This window comes from Castor canadensis, chromosome 3 (assembly GCF_047511655.1).
Source record: "Castor canadensis chromosome 3, mCasCan1.hap1v2, whole genome shotgun sequence".
Lineage (NCBI taxonomy): Eukaryota > Metazoa > Chordata > Mammalia > Rodentia > Castoridae > Castor > Castor canadensis.
Window position 1 is genome coordinate 41,439,432 of NC_133388.1, and position 23,687 is coordinate 41,463,118.

At 41.1% G+C, this 23,687-nt stretch overlaps 2 protein-coding genes across 2 annotated transcripts in view; one reads left to right on the plus strand and one right to left on the minus strand.

The window, feature by feature from the left end:
• LOC141421555 (uncharacterized) overlaps positions 1-23,687 on the plus strand; it is a 122,182-nt gene that overhangs the window by 35,924 nt on the left and 62,571 nt on the right. The window lies entirely within an intron of this gene.
• The window catches only part of Mthfd1 (methylenetetrahydrofolate dehydrogenase, cyclohydrolase and formyltetrahydrofolate synthetase 1), a 68,642-nt gene that overhangs the window by 30,276 nt on the left and 14,679 nt on the right, over positions 1-23,687 (minus strand). The window contains exons 2-8 of the mRNA XM_020170907.2: positions 22,668-22,752; positions 8,693-8,752; positions 8,207-8,260; positions 6,139-6,275; positions 5,895-5,995; positions 3,776-3,912; positions 2,770-2,881 (exon numbers count right to left, since the gene is read on the minus strand). Coding sequence (XP_020026496.2) covers positions 2,770-2,881; positions 3,776-3,912; positions 5,895-5,995; positions 6,139-6,275; positions 8,207-8,260; positions 8,693-8,752; positions 22,668-22,752 — 686 coding nt within the window. The remainder of the gene's footprint in view (positions 1-2,769; positions 2,882-3,775; positions 3,913-5,894; positions 5,996-6,138; positions 6,276-8,206; positions 8,261-8,692; positions 8,753-22,667; positions 22,753-23,687) is intronic.

The window sequence follows — 23,687 nt, forward strand, 5'->3', positions numbered from 1 at the left end:
TGCACAGGATCAGTGAAAGCATGTTCACCAGAAGGGGCGATTTGCTTTGATTTGATTTTTACTTTACCATCTAGATGAGGAATCAATGTGAACAGGATGCTAAGTGTCATGTTTACACCAACATTTCAGACTATAAAATTCCAAATCCCCGTCCAGGGTGTTCTTCTTTTTCTCTCACATCTAATCCAAACAATGCCCAGGGCTGAAGGCATGGCTCAAGTTGTAGAGTGCCTAACAAACCCTAGTAACACAAAAATGCCCAATGCAGAAATATGAACAGAAGATGCAGAATGGGTTTGAATGTCATATTGCAAGGATTCAAAGTGAGGAGTTGTAGGAGAGCAATTTCTTTATCACCCATTAGATAATTATACTACCAGAAAATGAGTGATCAATTATGAGCTACTGTCTTAAAAGTATGGTAGGGAGAGTGGGAGGGAGGTTAAAAACGGTGAGCACTTGACAGTGACTAATACTCCTGGCAGCTTGGTGTCTGCATTTCAAACTTGAGATAGGAAGAATAAAGATTATATTCACTGTAACCAACAGATCTAAGAGCCAGCTGTCAGAAGGTAGGAAACTGGACAGGGCACAAGAAATGGAACATGGGATACACACAATAAAGGAAATGCCACATTCTATGGGAGAGGAGGAAGGAAGAGAAGGGTTTTCAAAAGAGAGCTCATCCATGGTTGAAGGGAAATCAGACCAGTTTGGAAGGAGGAATAGGTAAAATATACAGAGAGGAGCTGGGCAAGAAGAGTTTGAAGTGAAATCTAAAAGGGTGGGAGGGGTTCTTGTGATGTAGGCCCTGACTTTGATTCCCAGCATAAATGAATGAATGAATGAATGAATGAAGTCCACAGTTGAGCCTTAGCTGTGTAGCCCAAGGCCTGGCATGGTGCTTGATGCATAGAAGTAGCTGCTCAGTTAAAGAATGTTCTTATCTTGAATCCACCAGTTACATATACAGGTATTGCCATACTCTTCTTTGAGATCTTATATTTGAAAGAACATCCTGATCCACTAGGGAGGCAGGCACTGGAGCTGCAAAGGACAAGCCAGGCACATGCAGGGAAGGGAAAGTGGTCCAGCTTCCAACAGCTAAAGCCAGGTATTCACTAAGTGCAAGCGAGATGAAAGGCCACAGGGATCACTGACACACATGTGACATGAAGGAGTCTGAGAGATGTGGGGGGGAGATCCACACCAGCAGGTGAGCATGGCAAGGCAAGAACAGGTGGTAGATGGGAGTGAGAACCAGCTGTAGGGAGGAAACCCAGGAGGAAATTGACAGTACTCCTCGGCTGGGGGGATGACACTCAGGGATGACAATGAGAACAGGGGAGAGAGAATAGTAGTTCCTAATACTTAAAATGGATACTGGACTAGTGGAGTGGCTCAGTAGAGCACCTGCCTAGCAAGTGTGAGGCTCAAACCCCAGTACTGGAAAAAAGTAAAAATGGATGCAATATAGAGAATGGCTGGGAGGGAAACCAAAAAGGTTTCAGACCTACGAGGAGGCGGAATGATGGTACATTAACTAAAACAAGAGAATCAGCAGTAACGTGGGAATGAGGATGCCACATACAGTTTTAGCTATGACTAAAGGCTGCATTTATCTTCTCTGCCTAGAAAAAAGTCCAAGCCAAACATTTATTTTCTTCTTTTGGAAGTGCTAGGAATGGAATCCAGGGCCTCACACATGCAAGGCAGTGCTCTACCACTGAGCTATACACTCAGCCCAAATATTAGAATGAGTCTCTCATCTGGACTCTGACAGCACTTTGCAGGGATTCTACAGTAGCTTCCTCTTACCTGTGGGAGGATATGCTCCAAGACTCTCAGGTAATACCTGAAACCATGGACAGTACCAAACTCTATATATAGTGTTGTCCTATATACACATACATATCTATGTAAATTTAATCTATAAACTAAGCAAGGTAAGAAATTAATAACAAACAATGAAATAGAACAATTACTACAATACACTTTAACAAAAGTTACAGGAATGTGATCTTTCATAAGTATCTTATAAGTACTTTATGCTTTCTTCTACCTTTTAACATAAAGAAAAACACTTCACAACTTCTCTTTAGCATATCCAAATTGTTAGTATCCCTACTCTTGCAGTTTTGGACCATTATTAAGTAAAGTATGGGTTACTTGAATACAAACACTGCAATACTGCCACAGTCCATCTGGTAACTGAGATGGCTACTAAGTGACTAATGGGCAGGTAATGTATTTGGTGTGGATATGGCAAAGAGATGTCTCATGTCTCAGGTAGGAAGGGGTAGGAAAGAAATAAATGGTTCAAGATTTCAGTAACTACTCAAATGGCACACAATTTAAAACTTACGTTTGGCCATGGGCAACTGAACCCATGGAAAGCAAAGCCCCACCATGGATAAGGAAGGACTCCACACTATTCAATTTAAATCTATCCATCACCTTTGTTAAAATAAAGGGTGATTCTATGAAGACAGAACAGTTATCATCCTCCTACCCCTCCTCTCTCTGTTTCTCTAGACTAGGTCAACTTGGAAGTTGAATAGCATGACAGTGAATGTCACAGCCTCTGACATTAGGGTGGCCAGCCCAGAAGTGACAACTATTTTGTCTACTAAATGTGTGCATTCTTAGGCAAGTCAGTCTCTCCAAACCTCAGGACTTCAAGCATAAGTGAGAAAGAAGTTTTCTCCCAGGCTTTCTTTCCTTCCTGATACTTTACCAGAAACCCCCATCCTCCCATGCAATACTCACCTGGGACATAATTGATTCCACAGTCAATGACGACTGCCCCAGGTTTAATCCACTCCCCTTTCACCATTTCAGGCTGACCAGTTGCAACCACTAGGATGTCACCTTTATTAACCTAGGGGGAAGGGATTCAGATTTCAGAAATTAAATAATGAGATACACACCAAGAAACTCTAGAAGTGGAAAGGACATCCTTGAACTTTGAATTGAATTCTTAATTATCAACTCTTAGGATATCGGGTTAAGGATTCAAATACAAGCTACACAGTTTCTGACACCTTCATGTGCCATGCTCATTGCCAAAAGTCCCCTTTTCACTAGGTATTTTACTCAAGGGCAAAGGCAATGAGAAACTGCTGGGTGGAGAGGGCACTGGGATTGTAATCAGACTCTGAGATCTACTCCCTGGATAATGTAACATGTGGAGAATGTGCCCGCTCCTAGAGAATATGGGCACTACCACCTTCCACATAAGCATGCTTTCGGAAGATTAAAACAGAAGGCGCTGGGCCTCTCTCTAAAATAACACTGCATTGTCAACAGGGATGTGGACATGTTAGCCATCTTGGGTTCAGGAATCTGACGTGGTGTTGAGAACAAGTTGCCCATAGATGTGTACTGCTCACAACCTCCTCTGGAGCACCTCTACCTCCAAGGCCACCATTGTCACACACACTGGACATGGGGGAATAAGGGAGAGAAAATTCCAGTGCCTACATTGTTAGTCTGTCAGTCAGGAAGCAGACTGGTATAGAAAGTATATGGTCAGAGTTGGGCATGGTAGTACACAGCTGTAATCTCAGCACTCAGGAGGCTGAGGCAGGAGGATCACAAGTTCAAGGCCAGCCTGGGTTACATAGTGAAACCATCTCAAAAAAAAATAAAAAAGTATACAGTCAGATGAAGTCTGTATAAACTTGGAAAAGTCTATAATTTGAATTTGTTTCTTCTTGTAAAAGAACACACACACACACACACACAACCTTCTCCTCTTCTCTAGACCCCCTACCTCCTCATCCAGATTGGCAGTCTTAGAGTGGCAGGTGGTTACTGTGGCATTATTCCACAGCAGCAAGTCATGCATCGGGGCACCAACTATTTTACTGCGCCCAACCACGACAGCGTGCCTTCCAGCAATCTGCACCCCTGAAAAAAAAGCCAGTACACATCAGAGTTGGGAGAAAGCAGCTACCCTCCTTCACACGCCACCAAGTAAAAAACTGAGAACAAGTGCACAAAAGCAGGTTCTTAACATCAGGTGGAAACCTTCCTAAAAACATCCCTTCTTTAGTAACGACGTTCTCAGCCTTACAGGGTTTCAGCTACAGATTGGGACTTATACACTGTCCTTCTTTCTGTGGGTTTTGGAGAACAGCTTAGGCCAAGATCCACTCATTGAGTCATAGGGAAGTGGGAAGAAATCCTACACTCAAAAAAGAATCCCTGGCACACAGCTAAACAGCCATATGGAAGAAGTTATCAGATTAAATTACATGGGCAAAACAGTTATAACAACTAGGGTGTATGGAACAGAGTGGAGAGAAATAAAGGAAATTAGATTAGTATCAGTAATTCTTTCCAACTTTGTTAAGTTTATTCATGCAGATTCTCATCTAAATTTCTCTTTTGGCTTAGGACCTGAATCATATGGTTATTCACAGGGAAATGATACAGGAGAGATTTAACTGTAGTGAAAAACTCCCTTTCTGCTAACTCAGCATCCATTCTTCTGGCAATATACCAAGGACTTTTTCACGACTGACTCCCACTCTTCTGAGATGATTAGGACAAATGCCTCTATTTCATCCCCTGGTGGATAAGATCCAGTCCCAGTCAGAGGAAGAAGACTGGAGCTGCTTAGGGCCTCCATGAGGAGCCTGAGAATGACCTGCCCACACAGAAGGAAGCAGAGAGCAGAGAGGTCTTGAGGACTCTGCTCAACTCCTTTACCAATCAGGACTGCTTGAGGCAGTCTGAGTTTAAATTATGCTTCTTGCATAAAACCAATTTTATCAGAAAAAGTCCAGCTTTTACATAATGTCAAGACCACGAACACCTAGAAGTAAAGACCTCAAACTATGATGTGCTTAAAAAGTACACCGGTTGTGGCAGAGGGTGCAGCTCAGTAGTAGAACACTTGACTAGCATGCATGAGGCCCTGGCTTCAATCCCTAGCACTGCAAATGCTTATAGCTGCTGTAGTTCATGGAATTTATTTTCATTAAACTGCAATAAACTGTTTGTAAAATATGCTAAAGAATATAAATTCAGGTGTGGGACTGAACTTTAATAGCTGTCCCAAGGCTTATGGTTTGCCCTTTTCTTGCCAACCACAGAAACTTTCATTTATGCCGCCAAACTTTCCACTTGAAACTTCTGACCTACTTAGTTGTTCCCTTGTGAAAAATAACCTCTGCTAAAAGTATTCATAACAAAATTAAAATACCAAGGTACCAGTTACTTGGGGAGATAACACAGCCAACTATTCAAGAGACTCATGTCCAGCCATCTGTCTACTCTTGGAACCACTATGGAGATTCAGCACCAGTTCTAAGAATGGGACTTTTCACTGTGTATACTTCCATACTCTCTTAATTCTTATTATCATACAGGATATATTTTTCACAAAAATAAACTGCTTCAAATTCAAACAACCCTGAGTTCAAATCTTGGTTCTGTTATCTCTTAGGCAAATTACTCCATATCTCTCTGAGCCTGTTTTTTCCCCCTTCCTTTCCTTTCCCCTCCCCCTACCCTTTATTTATTTTGGTGGTGGTACTAGGAATCAAATCCAAGTCTTGGGCATGTTATATCCCAAGCCCTTGTTTTGTTTTGTTTTTTGGCGGGTGGGGAAGATATGGAGTTCAGGTTGCCCTCAAACTTTGATCTTCCTGCTTCCACCTCCCAAGTGCTGGGATTATATGTGCTAACACACTCAGCTCTGAGCCTGTTGAACAATAGCAACTCTTTCACAGGGTTTTTGAGAAAATTGAGAATTCAGGTTAAACCCCTAGACGGGCCCTTGTGCCAATCAATATGATCCACAGTGTACTCCCTCTATACCTCTACATGTCAAGACAGGCTCCAAGAAACAGTGCTTTCTTGTTTGTTGGCTTGTTTGTTTTTACCTGTCTCTTTGATGAGTTCCAAGCATCCTTTGGGTGTACAAGGAATAAAACAATCACTGAGATCACCTCTAGCAAGTTTCCCAGCATTGACACTAGTCAATCTGAAAATAACAGAAGTGATAAAAAATAAGGGAGAAATAAAGATAGTCAGCTATCTTTATTCTTTAGAAATATGCACTTCCAAATAGAAATGTATTATAAATAAAAACACACAATGCAAAGTAGGAAATCAAGTCACACTCACCCGTCCACATCCTTTTCAGGTGCAATAGCATTGATGACTGCTTCAGTGTTAATGGAATTCTCTGAATCTAAAGGTAGCTGCACTATAAATCCATGTACTGTGGAGTCTTCATTCAAGGATGTGATGTACTTTAACACCTAAAAGTAATACCACAGATAATTTGTATACAGCACAGAAATCAAAAGGGAGGAGAAATAACTTTCAAAGGCAAAAATCATGTTGCCCCATTTCTCCCAAGAATTTAATTATAGTCCTCTCAGAATGTACCTCCTTTGTGAATCCTGAGAGAAACTCTATTTTAACACAGAATGGATCTGCTATAGTTTGGATCTGAAATGTCTCAAAGGCCCAGGTGTTGAGGGCTTAGTACCCAGTCTGTGGTGCTACTGGCAAGCGGTAGGACATTTAGGAGGTGAGGTCTACTGGAAGTAGGTCATTGAGAAAGTGCCATTGAATGAGATACTGGGAGATGGATTTCTTTCTCTTTCTTTGCTTCCTGGTCGCTGTGAGGTTAAGCAGGCCTCCTCTGCCAAGCACTCCCGCCACAATAGACTGTGCTGCCACAGACTCAAAGTGATAGGGTCACGCAACCATGACTAAAACCTCTGAAACCATGAACCAAAGTAAATCTGTCCTCCTTACAAGCTGATTATCTCAGAAATTGTCACAGCAATGGAAAGCTGACTAACATAACCCCACAGGTGTCTGGAAAGAAATCTATTAGAGAAAAAGTTAAAAATATTAATAACTTATTACTACAACAGCAAGACCCATGGTAGCCCTTTCTGCCTGCACTGCCATCATGGCATCTATGAAAAAGCTTGTGGTGAAGGGCAGCAAAAAAGAAGCAGGTTCTGAAGTTCACCCTTGACTGTACCCACCCTGTAGAAGATGGAATCACGGATGCTACCCATTTCAAGTCATTTCTCTAAGAATCAAAGTGAATGGAAAAGCTGAGAATCTTGGTGGAGGGGCTGCAACCATCAAAAGGATCAAGAGCAAGATCACAATAAACAGCCAGGCACACACCAAAAATAGCAGCCAGGAGGCAGAGACAGGAGGATCACGAGTTCGAAGTTATCCTGGGCTACATAATGATGAAACTCCATCTCAAAAAAAGATCACCATGACTTCTAAGCTAACTTTTTCCAAAAGGTATTTGAAGTATCTCTTCAAAAAATACTTAAAGAAAAATAACCTGTGATAATTGTAAACAAGCAAAAAACAGTTGTAAATTAAGTTACTTCCAAGTTAATTGGAACAAAGAAAGGATTAAAACTCATGGGGAATATTTTGAGGTTGTGAATAAAAACTGGGAAAACAACAAAAAGGTGTAGATCAGCAATGTCCAATAATCCTTTGTATGATGACAGAAATTTTCTATAATTTGCCCCTTACAATATAATTATATAATGGCAGCTACTGAATACTTGAAATATGGCTAGTATTCTGAGGAAGTGAATTTTTTATTTCATTTCATTTTAATTAAATTTAAATAGCCTCATGGGGCCAAAGGTCACCACGCACAACAGTGTAGGTATAGAACATTACTATGACCTCAGAAAGTTCCTTTTCCCTCCTGCCCCTTCAGTTAATCCTCTACCTACAGTCAGCCACAATTTACTTAAATTGCCACTGATCTGTTCTGCCTATTTTCTCTCTCATCCTCCCTTCCTTCCTCCCTTGTATATGCTAGAGGCAAGTGCTGTGCCACTGAGCTTTATTCCCAGTCCCTGCTCTGCTTATTCTTGCACACCATATAAATGGAATACATATTTGGTTTTTAAATCAAAGATAATTACAGACCAAGGATCCTTTTGAAGGAACATCACAGGTGATCTGGAAGCAACAAAATGTTGAGTACCTAAGGTTCAGACCCAAGAACTGCACCATTTACTCTGTGGGTATTTATTTCTAAGAACTTTCTGGAGGGAGAGTATGAAGAAAGAATTACCTGAGGATCTTGCATCGGCAAAATGTACCTCAGTTCCTAAAGATCCACTAAACCAAAAAGCAGACAAGAGAGTACTTTAGCTGCCCGCCTTATAATCAGTTCACAGAGGCTCACCTCAGATTCTGTGGCTGATCTTGGTAATTTAATGTGAATGGCTTTGATCCCAATCTGCAAAAATGAACATTTAAAATAGGTAAATGGTAAGAGAACTTGAGATATTGGCCCATTACTTTTAAGGATGTAACTAAAACGAAGCAGGAGTATTAGGCTTCTCTTCACCCTAAGTATTCAGAAGAATCAGTCCCTCATTTCAACCCCCTCATCTTCATTTGCTCACACTCACCATTGCACTTAACACATTTCAAGTCTACTATTCCTGCTCTTTGGGAAGTAATAAAATCACCAGTGAGAAAGCATCCAGGGGCAAACCAGAGGATGTGGTGCTAAGTCATCCAGTTCTGACTTGCAGAATACATAAACTAATGTTTGTTGGTATCAGTGAAAATCTTACGGGGAGGGGCACAAAGGGCAAGGGTTAACCAGCAGACCTAGGGTGGGGGTGGGGGAGGAGTGTGACAGCACAATTGTGCTAGGTTTTACCTCCTCAGCAGCCTTCAGCTTCACATTTATATAAAGATTGGAATCATCTCTGTCACCAACCTAGAATAACAAATACATGCAAATCAGACAGTTAGGAAAAGGCAAAGTGTATAGAAAAGCTTCCACAATTTTAGTTTTGATAAAAGGAACATTTGAGCTATGCCACTCAGTGAAGGGAATTTTTATAGAAGAAACCGGAGGCTGTCAGGGCAGACTTTGTGAACACAAGTGGCATTTCATCCACACTCAAAACAAGGCTTCTCTGATTTCCACTGAAAAAGTCAAAAGAAAGGTAAAAGTTAAGACTGGTGCACTGGAAGGCACCTGTAGTCCCAGTTACTCAAGAAGCTAAGGCCAGGAAGATAGCTTCAGCCCAGGAACTGAAAGCCACTGAGACTCCACATCAACAAAAAAGCAAAGAAAAAGGTAGGAGATAGCTGTATCTGCATTAGAAACTAAGCAAGGCCTAAGAGAAATGTGGAATTTCTGCTTTCTGACATCCCTAGACAACAGGACATGGAGAACCAAGAAATTAATTGTCAGGAAAGAAACACGTGAGAGAGGCAGAAGCAGTCAAAGGCACATTTCACACTCTTCCCTAGCCCCAGGGGCAGTTGAAAGCTCTCTTGCAACACCAAGAAAAAACCACAGATGACCCTGGACAAGTTTACATAGTTAAGATAGCCAAGAGAAGCAGACAGAAAACTTCCACCCTCCATTCAGGAATCAGCATAGGAGCCAAATCCGTTGAACTTCTATGCCACCACACTGTCTCTCTATTTCATTTCATGTTTACAGTGTTTTGCTATAACCATTTACAATTTATTTTACAAATTTATTTTTCTCCTTTTCAAGGTTAAAAAACATTACAGTAAGATAGTGGGTTTAATTTTTAATTTTTTTTCTCCAAAATTGCAGTGGGAAAGATGATAGGTGCTTTCATAGCAAAGATAACTGAAGTCTGGCTCTTCTGAACAGGACTCAGGCCTTCATAACACTATTTCCAGACCTTGGCATCCTCAGCTCTCAGGGATATGGCCCAAATCCCAGCCCTCAGTTCCCAGTTTTGTGGGCTAATTTTGTTTTGGGAGGGATCAAACCCAGGGCCTCAAGCATACTAGGCAAGTCTCTGCCACCAAGCTACATCCCCAGCTCCACTCATTTTATAGGGAAATGGTTATATAATCATTGACAGACTAGATGCAAGAATGTTTGAAGAACATTAGATTCTTGACTGGCAGTCAAGTGGGTGGGTGGAAGACTGGTTTCTGAGAACAAATCTTAATCTCACTACAGTTTATCAAGAACATTACTTAAGCATTTTATCAGGAATGCTAATCTCGTTCTTCAAAGAGAAGAGATTGTGCATTACATCATTCCCAAAAAAGGTCCTATTTCAGAAGAGGTTAGGAATTTAAAAAAAAAACACTAGAAAAGTCTGCAAACTGTTTCTGAAAAAGGGCCAAACAGGGTACATTTTAGGCTTCTTGGACCCCTCACCCTGTCAAAGCTGCTGCTTCTTTTTTAACCCTTTCAACCTGGCAGCATTAGAACACAGGTCACCATTTGCCAATCCCTGCTTTATACTGTAAAATATCTAGGGCATTGGTCTACTTGTTAATTTTTCCTTCTACTCCAGGAACTTTTTGTAGCTACTAAAGTCAGTCTACTACATTACTTTTATTGTTTTTGTTCATGTGTTTTGTGAGAACTAGGTGAGTTACTAGAATACTCAGAATGTTACAGAATACTCTGAATAGTTGCTGATAGAAATCAAATATTAGCTATTAATAATAAAATATTTTAGGTGCTCAGGGATTTAAAGTATATAGTTGAGCCAGATCATGAATTTCTTATTTTTTTAAATTGTTGTTTGTCTCACTATGTAACCCAGGCTGGTTTTGAACTCATAATTGCCTTGGCCTCTGGAGTGCTGGGGATAACAGGCAGTGCCACCACTCTAAGCTTTGAGTGCCCTTTAATAAAGGGGTAAGAAGTCTCAGAAGTGGTTCAAGTGGTAGAGCACCTGCATAGCAAGCATGAGGTCCTGGAGTTCAAACCCCAGTGCCTCCAAAAAAAAAAGGAAAGAAACCTAATAAAATGCTAAGGACTGAAGTTCTCTGAAGAAGTTACATAAGATCCTGCAGACTGCTTAACCTTGGCTGCACAGAATATCCTGATTATGGAGAAAGAACCAAAGTTATCTAGGCTATCTTTAGCCCCTTTTAAATAGCCATACTATCCACATCTGTATGCTACCTAACATCTTGATTTTTAGATAAAACTCTCAGAATATAAGCTTGACATACCTAGCCTCCACCAACCCTAAAGGTAAGAATGTGATAAAGACAACATCAAAACCCCATAGATTTCCCCAACTTGTTGTAGCTATCTTATGACCCCTCCCATGCATTTTGTGAACACATTGATGACTTTCTTTTCTGTGACTACAAAAAGTTCTCGTGATCTGGGCGCTGGTGGTTCACACCTATAATCCTAACTACTCAGGAGGCAGAGATCAGGAGGATCATGGTTTGAAGCCAGCTCAGGCAAATAGTTCTTGAGACTCTATCAGAAAAAAAAATATCACAAAAAAAGAGTTGGTGGACTGGCTCAAGGTGCAGGCCCTGAGTTTGAACGGCAGTATCACAAAAGCAAAAAAAAAAAAAAAAAAAAAGTCAAGTAATCTGTTCCATAGTGGAACATGTCATTCAGGGTAATTTGACCCCATCTTTCCAGGCCATTATCACTCATATTTGACTCAGAATAAAACTACTATCTTATTTCCTTAAAGCAGAGTTGGTATTTTTAGGTTGACAAATGAAAAAACAAATGGGTAGCCCCTTCCTGAGTGACTTTAGGCAAGCTACCCAAAATCTCTGAGCACGTAAGCAGACAAATCTCACCTGTAGGGGTAGTATAATAATTACAGCAATCACACAGATCATTTGAACTATAGTAAACATTCTATAGTATATCTATAGTACTACCATTTCTTTAGTAAAGGTGTGATGGATATAGTTGAATGGATTGTGATCAGACCTGCATTTTAACAAGAGCTTTTACTCTGGTCAAAAGGGTGGATGTCTATATCAGAAGCCACCAATGAGCAGAAGACTATAGTGGCCTCCGGGTGGGAACATCAGGAATCCAAAGAACAGAAGAGATTCCAAGAGCTTGTGAGAAACAGAAGCTATAGACAACAGCCCAGTGGGGAGTAAGTTTTGGCATTAGTGTATAGGAAAATGGCAGTACCAGCGCCAGGATAGAAAAGACAAGAGGTCTGAGGTAGAGAGATGTGATTATAACATATTACATAAACTGTGGATATTAGAAAGATATTGGCTGGCACCATAGTACAAGACTGAACATTCTGCCAGTTTCAGCAACAAGGACACAAGAGACAGCTATAGAACAGTGTTTATATAATAAATATACTTGTAACCAATAAATTTAAAGTCAATTCTGGAATCAATTTTATTTATTTATTTATTTATTTATTTGGCAGGACTGGGGTTTGAACTCAGGGTCTCACGCTTGCTAGGCTAGTGGCACTCTACCACTTGAACCACTCTGCCATCTTGAAGTCGTTGTTAAAAACAGGGAAAATACTACTTCTGAATATCGCTAAGAAAAGTTGTTGTCAACGAGCAAAATTACAACAACTTAAATATCTTAATGAGCTTTATTTGTAATTCTAGAATCAGGCAACACATCACTCCGTAAAATACAACTGATGTGTCAGTAAGTCGAACTGAGGAAGTTGGTTTACAGACAGAAAAAAGCTAAAGAAAACAGGAAAAAAAAATAAGCATAAAGGTCACCTCAAAATTACTTTCTTTGTAAGACAGGGACAGGGAGGCAGAACAACAGAAAAACAGCCTATTGATCAACATTAGGTTACATTAGGTTACCTTTTTTTAGGATTCATTATTATGTTGATTTACTCTCCTGGTTTGGGAAATGTGACTGTAATCTCCCTAATCCTAATTATCAGAAGGTCAGATAAACTGTTGGGGATTTCAATTTGGTGACTGGAACTTTAACATGAGTGAGCCCATTTTGATTTTTATATTGGTCTGTTGGGGCTTAGCAGGAGTTTTGTTCAAAACAATTACCTACTGTAATTTTTATTTAACATACTACAGAAATAGTCTTCTTCCCCTTCCCTCTCCTTCACCCTGTTCTTTTTTTTTTTTTTCCCCTTTGCAGTGCTAGGGATCAAACCTAGGACCTCATACATGCTAGGCAAGTGTTCCACCAGTGAGCTATACATCCAGCGCAGAGACAGATTTCTTGCCTATGACATTTACTTTCTTTCTACAACAATTCACACGAAAAAGTCAAGAAATAACCATTCCCTAACTATACACCTACCACATATACCTTTGATTCTTAGTAATTTGCAAAAATAAAAAAAGAAAGAAAGAAAAAGAGTAAGACCACCACAGCAGAGAACACAGAAAGGCAGGCCTTCTGTGCCTTTCTTTTCAGCTAAGGCCTCTTAGATAAACGGCAGCAGGGGGCAATAGGGGTGATATTTAAGCACTATTCATTATGAAACAGGGACAAACAAGGGACAGAAATATAGTAAGGTATTAAATGATGGATGTGGAGACACACATAGAGATAGAATGAGAAGCAAGGAAGTCAATTATTTCTGAAAAAGAGTTTCAAATGGAAGCTGTGCACTTTCTGCCATCCAACTAAATCCTTCAAGCATTCATCTGTACATCTGCCCAGACAAATATTTATCGAATGCCTCCCTACTGGATGAATCTGGAGCTCAGGAAAGAAACTAGATAGAGACTTAAATTTGGAAGTGTTCACTCATGAAGCAAGTAGACTGGGTCAGGTCACTTAAGGAAAGAGTAAGATGAAGAGATCTGAGGGCTGAGCCCTAAGATGTTCAAATAGTTCAGGTATCTGGGAGATGAAAAAACAAGAAAAGGAGACTGAAGAAGGGAAATGAGTGGGGTCTCAGAAACCAAGAGTCCCCAACTGACAAGGGATCTAGATTTGGAAGTTACTGTCCTGTCTGATGACATCACCTAGGGCAATGATTCTCAGAGTGTGCCCATATAACTCTAGCAAATCCCAAGACAATTCTGTGGGCTTTCTGAGGAAGCTCCATCCTGCTCTCCATAACAGCTATATCAGTTACATTCCCACCATGTGTCAGCGGTTCTTTTTCTCCACATCCTCATTAGCAGTTGCTATTTTTTGGTTTGTTTATTGTTTGTTTGGTTTGGTTTTCCTTTAAAATAATAGCCAATGATGCAGCCATCCTACTTTTGGGTATATATCCATAGGACACGAAATCAGCACACCAAAGAGCTATCTGCCTGCTTGTGTTTATGTGGCACTATTCACAATAGCTAAGATATGAAATCAGCCTAGGTGCTCATCAGCAGATAAGTGGATAAAGAAAGTGGTACACATATACAATGGAATATATTCAGCCTTGAAGACAAACAAAACCCTGTTGTTTGCAGCAAAATGAATGGGAGTGGAGGACACTCCAGTGTGAAATAAGCCAGACACAGAAGGACTTTCATATTCTCTCTCATGGAAGCCAAACAAAGTCAATCTGAATAGAAATACTAACTACTAGAGGTTGGGAAGTGTGTGGAGAAGTGTGGAGAAGGGAAGTTGGAATTCATCGCTGCACACTGAAGGAATGTATTCAAATATTACACTAAGCCACATTAAAATGTACAACTAGTATATACATTAATAAAAATAAACTTTAAAAAGAGAAACAACCATTAAATGAAAAAACAATGACATTTAAAAAAAAGATCTGAGCTAAGTGTGGTGGTATCCACCTACAATCCCAGCTACTCAGGAGGCAGAAGCAGGATGATCAGAATTCTAGGCCAACTCAGACCAAGTTAGGAAGACTTTATCTCAAAAAACAAAATAAAAACAAAGGGCTGTTCAAATCTTAGAATGTTTGCCCAACATGAGGCCCTGGGTTCAACGCCCAGTACTGTAAGAAAAGAAGGGATCTGAGGCAAACTATTTTCATAATACTTGTCAATCTAAATAAATGGGGAGGGGGGAAGCAAACAATGTATACACATGTGAGTAAATGTAAAAACAATAAACTAAAATAAATAATTATATAAATAAGATAATTAAATAGATCTTTCAAAGATAATTTATTTAGGAGTGAATATTGTACTATAACTGCCATAGTAACATCCATACATACATGTGAGATAAAGTGAGAGAAGGTTTCTAAAAGCAAAATGAGGGTCTCCTAAGTTATTCTGAAACAATTACCCCTGGCTACAAGTATCGCTAGCAAGGATGGTGTCAGTATAGCAGATGGACACACAGCTGCTAGGCAGACAGGAGTATTTTCTGCATAAGGTTGTGGTTCTGTACAAGGCTATGGTTTTGGCAGTCTTTGGTCATAGTTCTTACCATATAATCATGAATGAGAGCTCTCTCCCTCTGTGGCTTCTCTGGCTTTACTTGTCAGGGTCTGTCACAAGAGACTCCGCTTTAATTCTGACACCTGTCACATACTACTACAATGTTGCTTGCCTTTTTCACTGTGTTAACTTCTGTAGTGGCACTACAAAAATGGTGGGTAAGACAGCTGGTGACAGCACAAATGAAAAGCACCAGATCATACTCGTTGTCAAGGTTATCCTATAGTACCACATACTCTCAGTAAAAATAGAAGCCAGTTTCACATAGGAATGCCCTTGATAAAGCAATACAAATTACTGTTTTATTAAACCTCCCTCAACCCGTGAGTACATGCATTTAGTACTTTATGTACGGAACGAGGAAGCACTCATAGAGCATTCCTGCTGCCCAGGGAAGGAAGCACAGTGGCTGTTACTAGGAAAGCACTTGTGCTTTTTTGCCTTGACAGCTGAACTACATGCACTTTTCTACGGAATACCATTGTTTCTTGAAAGAATAACTGACAGGCTTGAGTGTTTGGCAATTATTTCCTCAAAAATGAATAAAGTGAGCCAGGCATGGTGACTCATGCCTGTAACCTTCAGCACTCAGCAGCCTGAGGCAGGAGGATTGAAAGTCTGAATGTGAGGCCAGTCTGGGCTACAAAGAGACTGTCTAAAATAAATAAATAAAACACAGTCGAGCCCAGTGCTTTGAAGAGACTGTCTAAAATAAATAAATAAAACACAGTCGAGCCCAGTGCTTTGAGCCCAGTGCTTTGTTGCCAATGACAAAAGCTCCAGGCTAGCGCTTAGCAAGCAGTAGGTCAAGGGCTCAATCCCCAGCACCAATGCATAAATAAGTAAGTAAAAATTGAAATTTTGAATGAAAATTCAAATTTTTGATCTACAAAACTGACAACTTCTCAATACATAAAGACTTTTCAGATGAAATCACTGGTGATTATTAATGATACGGCTTTTTATGCTGCATTAAAAAAAATACGTTAACATTTGGAAGATCTGCACAATTCAGTGAGCTATTATTTTCCTAATGAGGAATAAAGGATGTTACAAAACCACTTGTAGGTAAATATCCATTCTAACTGTAGCATCTTGATATAACGAAGTATGAAAACAAAAAGATTTAACGAAGTATGAAAGCTCACTAACAGTGGAAAATATCCATAATTACCTCAGATGACTATTAAAAAATTATCATCTACATGACAGATTTGCTTTCCTTCTTTCCTTGAACCAAGGGTCTTGTGCATGGTAGCATGAACTCAACCACTGAGCTATATCTCTAGCCAGTTTTCTTCATATATTTTAATCAGACCAGCACACAGCCAGAGACTGAATGCAGGCCAGGAGCCAGGAGCTTATGCCTGTAATCCAAGCTACTCAGGAGGCAGAAATCAGAGGATCACAGTTCAAAGTCATTCCCCAGCAAATAGTTTGACAGACCCAATCTCAAAAAAAAACCCATCACAAAAAAAGTGCTGATGGAGTGGCTCAAGGTGAAGGCCCTGAGTTCAAGCCCCAGTACTACAAAAGAAAAAAAAAAAAAAAAAAAAAACCACATTATTTTTCTAATCCAGGCATACTGGTACATGCCTATAATCTCACCACACCGGAAGATCACTTTGAAGCCAGCTTGGGCTACGCAACCAGACCCTGTTTCAAAAAAAAAAAAAAAAAAAAGCTTTTTCCATAAAGACCTTATTTATGTTAATATATAAAGAAATCCAGCTGGTGGAGTGGCTCAAGAGGTAGAGCACCTTTCTAGCAAGCATGAGGCCCTGAATTCAAACCCCAGTACTACAAAAAAAAAAAAAAAACCCATAGCAAATAAGAACCTTGTAGTTTAGCAAGCTGTAGACAAGTGATCTTAGTTTGTTTCATCCTGTCATTAATCTAGTTTAGATTCAACTTCCTTGGTAAGTTGGTAAATTTATTTTATTATGTTGCTCTGCCTCATGACTGGATCTTTAGAGTATTTTGTTATATTAAGGTAGGAAACAAGGTAGAAAAGAAAAAGCAAGCAGATGTAAAGAAAGTTATGAAAACATTTTCTAGATAAGAAAGGATTTTATATCTTGAAGTTTTGTCCCAACATAAAGGATTGGTCCTAAATGAAGACAGATAAGGGCAAAACCAAAAGATTAAAAAGGAATGTGGCAGGATTTGTGTTGTGCTAGTAAGCGCAAGATACAATCGACAGAAAACCATGCCATCTTGATCAGCATATGGAAGGCTCTGACTCCAGAATGACAGTTAACCAAGGCAGGGGAAGATGAGGAGCTGCCTGTCACATGTATGGTGCCCTGGAAGCAGAAGATCTAATGGGGATAGGATCCCCTCCCATGCAACCCTCCACCTCTCACCCCTGCTCCTCTGATGGGATAGCCAAGATTTACTGCAGGTGAGAACCACACAGGGTATCTGGAGGCCTCATGTTGAACTGTGAATACACTGGCCCCCTACGAAACTACTGACCACTAAGATCTGGTGGATACTGGGGCAGAGTGTACCCTAATTCATGACAATCCCCCAACCATAAAGGGCAATGGGCAGCTGTTGATAGCTATGGAGATAGGGCAGGGCAAATAAAGAAGACCACGCTTGCTGGGCACTGGTGGCCACACCTGTAAGTCTAGTTACTTGGAAGGCTGAGATCAGGAGGACAACAGTTTAAGGCCAGCCTGGGCAAATAGTTCATGAGACCACCATCTCCAAAATAACTGGAAGTTATCTTGCAAAATGCCTTGGAGGTATGTCTGAAGTGGTAGAGCACCTAGCAAGTGTGAGGCCCTGAGTTCAAACCCCATTACCACCAAAAAAAAAAAAAGAGCAAGCTTATCCTGAGGGCAGGCAACCATTCCCCCCACAGGACATATACTATTTATATCTATCCTCAGCAAGGAAACATACTAGGGGTGAATGTGCTTCTGGGGAAAACCCTGCACACCACAACTGGAGAATTTCACCCGAGGGTGCACATGGTAAAGACAGTAACTCATGGCTAGGCAGATCGAGAGCCAGGGTATTAACTACATGGTAGTTAATACCAAGCAGTGTAGACTGCCAGAAGGTGTGAAGAAATCACGACCATTAAGAAATTGAAAAATGGCCAAGATGTCCCACTACTGACGAATGGATTAAGAAAATGTGGTATTTATACACAATGGAATTTAATGCAGCCATGAAGAAGAACAAAATGTTATCATTCACTGGTAAATGGATGGAATTGGAGAACATCATTCTGAGTGCGATCAGCCTGGCCCAAAAGACCCAAAATCTTATGTTCTCCCTCATATGCAGACATTAGATCAAGGGCAAACAGAACAAGGGGATTGAACTTTGATCACAAGATAAAAGTGAGAGCCCACAAGAGAGATATGACAATAGGTAAGACACCTAAAAAATTAGTTAGCATTTGTTGCCCTCAATGCAGAGAAACTAAAGCAGATACTTTAAAGCAACTGAGGCCAATAGGAGAAGGGGACCAGGAACTAGAGAAAAGGTTAGATCAAAAAGAATTAGCCTAGAAGGTAACACCCACGCACAGGAAATCAATGTGAGTCAACTCCCTGTATAGCTATCCTTATCTCAACCAGCAAAAACCCTTGTTCCTTCCTATTATTGCTTATACTCTCTCTTCAACAAAATTAGAGATAAGGGCAAAATAGTTTCTGCCTGGTAGTGAGGGGATGGGGAGGAGAGGGGGGTGGGGGGCGGGTAAGGGAGGGGGTGGGGGAAGGGGGGAGAAATGACCCAAACATTGTATGCACATATGAATAAAATAAAAATTAAAAAAAAAAATTGAAAAATGTAAAAATCAAAAGTCCATTTAACAGTCTGGCGTGGCCAGTAGAGAAGCTGGACGGCTCCTGGAGAATAACCAGGATTATAGAGAGCTAAAGTAGTATACCCTATCCATGCCACTGTACCTGACACCACTCTCCTGACTGAACAACTAACACAAACAAGTGATGGACCTTATCATGCGGTGTAGATCATGCTGGTGCTCTCTTTACTATTCCTTTAGCTACTGAGTCCCACCACCAGTTTACACTCACCTGGAAGGAGCAGGAATGGATCTCCAGAGTACTCCCCCAAAGTAACCTGCACAGTCCCCCCATTGGCTAGGGGAGTATGGCCTGGAACCTTGGCTTGTTATCTGCCTGCCCACTATGAAAATGTTTCATGCTAACCTCTGATTACCTTACAGATTTAGAGAAACAGCTGGAGGATATACAAAGTATACCTAAAGGAGTAGGATGGGATCAACCTCTACAAGGTGCAGAGGCCAGCACAGTCATAAAATTATGGGGAGTTTTGTAGCTGGGTAAGACCTAAAACAGTCACTGAGAAAATTTTCCAGCAGTCTACACCAATAAATGTGGAGCAACTACAGGTATTCCCAGGATTCCTGGGATACTGGTACATTTTTATACCCCACCTTGCTCAAGTTGTCTATCCTTTATATAACCTGATAAAAAGGGAGATTATAAGAGAGAGATAGAGAGAGACAGAGAAAGAGAGAATGAGAGAGAGGGAAAGGCTATATGGGATTGGGACAAAAGGGCTCAAGAGGCTTTTGAGCAAGCTGAGATTCTTGTGCAGCCAGCTAAGCAATTGTATGCAAGTGCCCCAACACCCATTTGTTTTAGAAGTTACTAGGAGCCCTGAGGTCTACAGCCGGGGGCTATGGTGGAAACAACCTGAAGGAACATTCCCAACAAACTTGGGAAGGGGCAGAAGGGGGCAGAAGCCTGATATACAGTACTGAGCAGCAACTCTATCTAAAGCCAAGCAGCTGGTGGAGTCCATCTATTTCAGTGATGGGAAACAAAATATATCCAATAAAAGGATGGGTTAAAAGCCTATTGGCCTTTTTGGGGTGATACAAAAATCAGACTTTACAGAAGTAGCTCACATATTAAAACAACTGAAGAGTTTAAATGGTCAGGAGTAGTGGTACACACCTATAATCCCATTTCCTGGAAGACCCAGGCAGGAGGATCATTAGCTAGAAGCCAGCCTAGAATATATAATAGAAAGACTCGATCTCAAAATAAAAAAAATAAAGAAAGAATTTAAATAAAGACACCATGAGTGGGTAGAAAAGAATGCTTCTAGAAGTCCTAAGATTGTTAAATGAAAACCCCTGTGCAAGGGGTGGGCATTTTCCTATGAGTTTTTGGCCAGTGAAGCTCCACACCTTCAACACCATACATACTACTGCTGTTGCTGTTGGTTGTATGCCAGAACTAGACTGTACATCCTGATTGCTGAAGACAATACACACTGGACAGACGGCCCAGAGAAATCAAGCTGGGACTGAACTGAAAGCTTCCTCTTTACAGGGTAGCATTCATGGTGCAAAGGGCACTATGCTAGCTGTAGGGGAGGGTGGGGGTGGGGGTATTGTCACCAACTGTTCTGCTCTGCTTCCCCCACCCCATGTGTTACACCATCAGCGTGCCCTGTAGGATGTCCCCATCAGTGCAGTAGTGGCCAGACTAGGATGGATACAACCAACCACATACAAACTGGATCTTAGGCCTGCTCTACAGGAGGGAACCCATGTTTGATGCTATAAACTGGGACAGAAACCTGAGGCTGGGAAAGTCATAGGCCCCAGCAAGGAAGTCACTACCTTTGTTTTTTTTAAGTGGATGTGATGTGCCAGTGGAACTGCCTTCAACACTTATGTCCATGTGCATACATTACTGCTGCTGCCAGCCACCACTGAGGGGAACTTCTTGCAGTGGGCAGTGACCACAGCAACACCCACAACAAATCTAACTTCCCCTACTCAACCAAACAAGTGTGCCCTAGAATGTGCTGCCTTTTCTCTCCCAAAATTGGAGCAACATTCTGGGGACCTGGCACCAAGGTAGGGCTTTTCTGTATGCACACACTCTTGTAGTGTCAGTCGTGGGCTAACACTGGCAGTAGTGACAGAACACATAAATAAATCCTGAGACATATACATCACAGTATGGTGAGGAGTAACCTGGATGACAGCTGACAATGGACATCTGCATGCCCTCTTTGTCTTCAGAGATAAAATAAAACTGACAGCCCCCTTCATCAATACCAGCAGCAAAGAGCCCAGGAGCTGTATAAATGCCATACGTTTGGGAAATAGAATAAACTAGGAAACAAAAAACCCCTACAAACATGGAGCATACTACCCACAGGAAGTACAGGTTATTATGTAGAAATCAGTTGTGGTCATATTTATGATACAACTGGACCAGCTGATGCACACTCAAGGTGGTCATTCTTGCTGGTGATACCTATGATACCTTGCCTACCTGGCCTAAAAACCTGCATTCTCTAGAGACTGACATGGTGGGAATACCTCTTCACCCTGCTGGAAAATGAGGTCGGGGTGCTGGACCCGTTGTTCAGATAAAGGCTCTTGCCAACTTTACTGCCAAAGCTTTAAACCATACACATAAAAAGCATATTCTTGCTAAATCAGGAGACAGCCCAAATGAAAAAAGTAGTACTGCAAATCAAAATAGCCTTAGACAGAGGCTCCTGTGCTTCATGGCACCACGTGCTGTACTTATGGTCTGGATAATGAGGTCAGCGTTGCAGATGCTTTAAACCAGTTTTAGGGAAACATTCATGACAATCATTTCGACAGCCATGAGGCTTTTGTACATTGACTGGGCTCTCCACCTAGAAATTGGGGTCATGTGCTCAACTGGGGATTGTGTCACTCCAGGAGGAAGTATCTGTTGCTGTGGTCTGTACTGTAGCTGTGGAAAAATGGCTCAGTGCTCTACTCTCATCAGAAGACAGTCACATAATATCCTCACCAAGACTCAGAGAACATTGTTGAGGAGAAGGAAAGAATGAACAAGCCAGAGGGAAGGGTGCAATGTAGTGTAACTAGTCCTCTGACTCCTGGCCTGAGTAATTCCATCTTGCAACAAACACCACTTAGCTCTTCTACATGCCAGACTGTAGCAAAACAAAGCCTTGTTCCCATGGTCAGACAGTGGGACAGTGTTTGCTAGAACCAGCAGAATCCCTAGTAAGAGCAAGGTCGAGCACACATAAACATACAACTTCCCTGAGTCTGGTTTTATCTATAACTTAATGTTATTTGAGCCTGCAGTTACCTCTGCTGTTTTAATACTAGGTGGAGCTCTATAATTCAATTTTGTATCAATTCTGCTGTAGACTTAGAGCCATATAAAACAGAAGCTTAGTAGGCTAGGTGTTGATTTCAGTGACACGGGAGACTTTGGACAAATGCAGCCCCCCTTAGTCATCCATGACTCTGAAAGTTACCCCTATTAAACTCATTTTACTCACCAAACTAGGTTTGGTAAGTCACTTTTGGGGATGTCACTGCCATCCCAGTTTAGAAGCACACCATTCTTTTATACCTCCCTAAGAAAGTCATATGAAAGGTTTCGCAGAAGTCAAAAAAAAGAGGGAGGGAGAGGTCCTAAGTGCTATTGTCTCTAGTGCTATGGAGAGATTGAATAAGGAAGACATCAATGAAATAAACTATTTAATACCTGCAAAATTGCCAGGCCAGGTGTGAAGCCAGGTACTTTTTCCTTCATCTGAGTGACTTGGTTCTTCAGTCTCTCCCTTATTTGCCTAGCAGAAAAGAAAATGTTAAGAGTTAACACTTCATGTTTCAAACATAAATAAGTGATACAGATTAAGTGTATTTCTCTTTGGAATTAAAGACACCTTCACTGAATGAATATTATCTGGTATAGTATGCATCGTGGCCTGGCCTGGTGGTTCACTCCTGTAATCTTAGCTACTCAGGAAGCAGAGATCTGGAGTGATTCAAGTCCAGCTTGACCAAAAAGTTCACAAAACCTCATTTCAATGGGGTTTAATCTGAGCACAGTGGTGTTTGGTGGTGCATGCCTTTCACACCAAGCTATGTGGCGAAGCACAAATAGGAAGACTGGAATCCAGGCATAAAGACCTAATCTTTTCTTTTTTTTTTTTTTGCAGTACTGGGACTTGAACTCAGGGCCTACAACTTGAGCCACTCCACCAGCCCTCCCCCAACCCCCGCCCTTTTACTGTGTTGGGTGTTTTCAACATAGGGTCTTGTGAACTATTTGCCCAGGCTGGCTTCAAACCACTACCCTTCTGATCTCTGCCTCCTGACTTACTAGGATTACAGGCGGGAGCCACTGACGCCTGACTGCAAGACCCTATCTTAAAAATAACCAACATATAAAGGGCTGGCAGTACGACTCTAGTAGTACAGTGACTACTTAGCAAGCATAAGGCTCTGAGTTCAAACCCCAGGACTGCCAAAAATGTGTGTGTGGGGGGGTGTACCATCCATCAATTTTCCAAGTCTCAAGTTGACACGGCTCCTTCCTAATTCCTATTGGTACCAACTGGGCTATGAGATAGATATGAGGAGAGTCTATTTACTTATTTCACTTTGTTTATTTATGCATGCACAGAGGGTATTGAATTCAGGGCTCTACCACTGAGCTATATTCCAAGCCCTCAGAGTCACTTTACAATGTTATTAGTTGAGCTGGGTGGGCAGCTCAGTG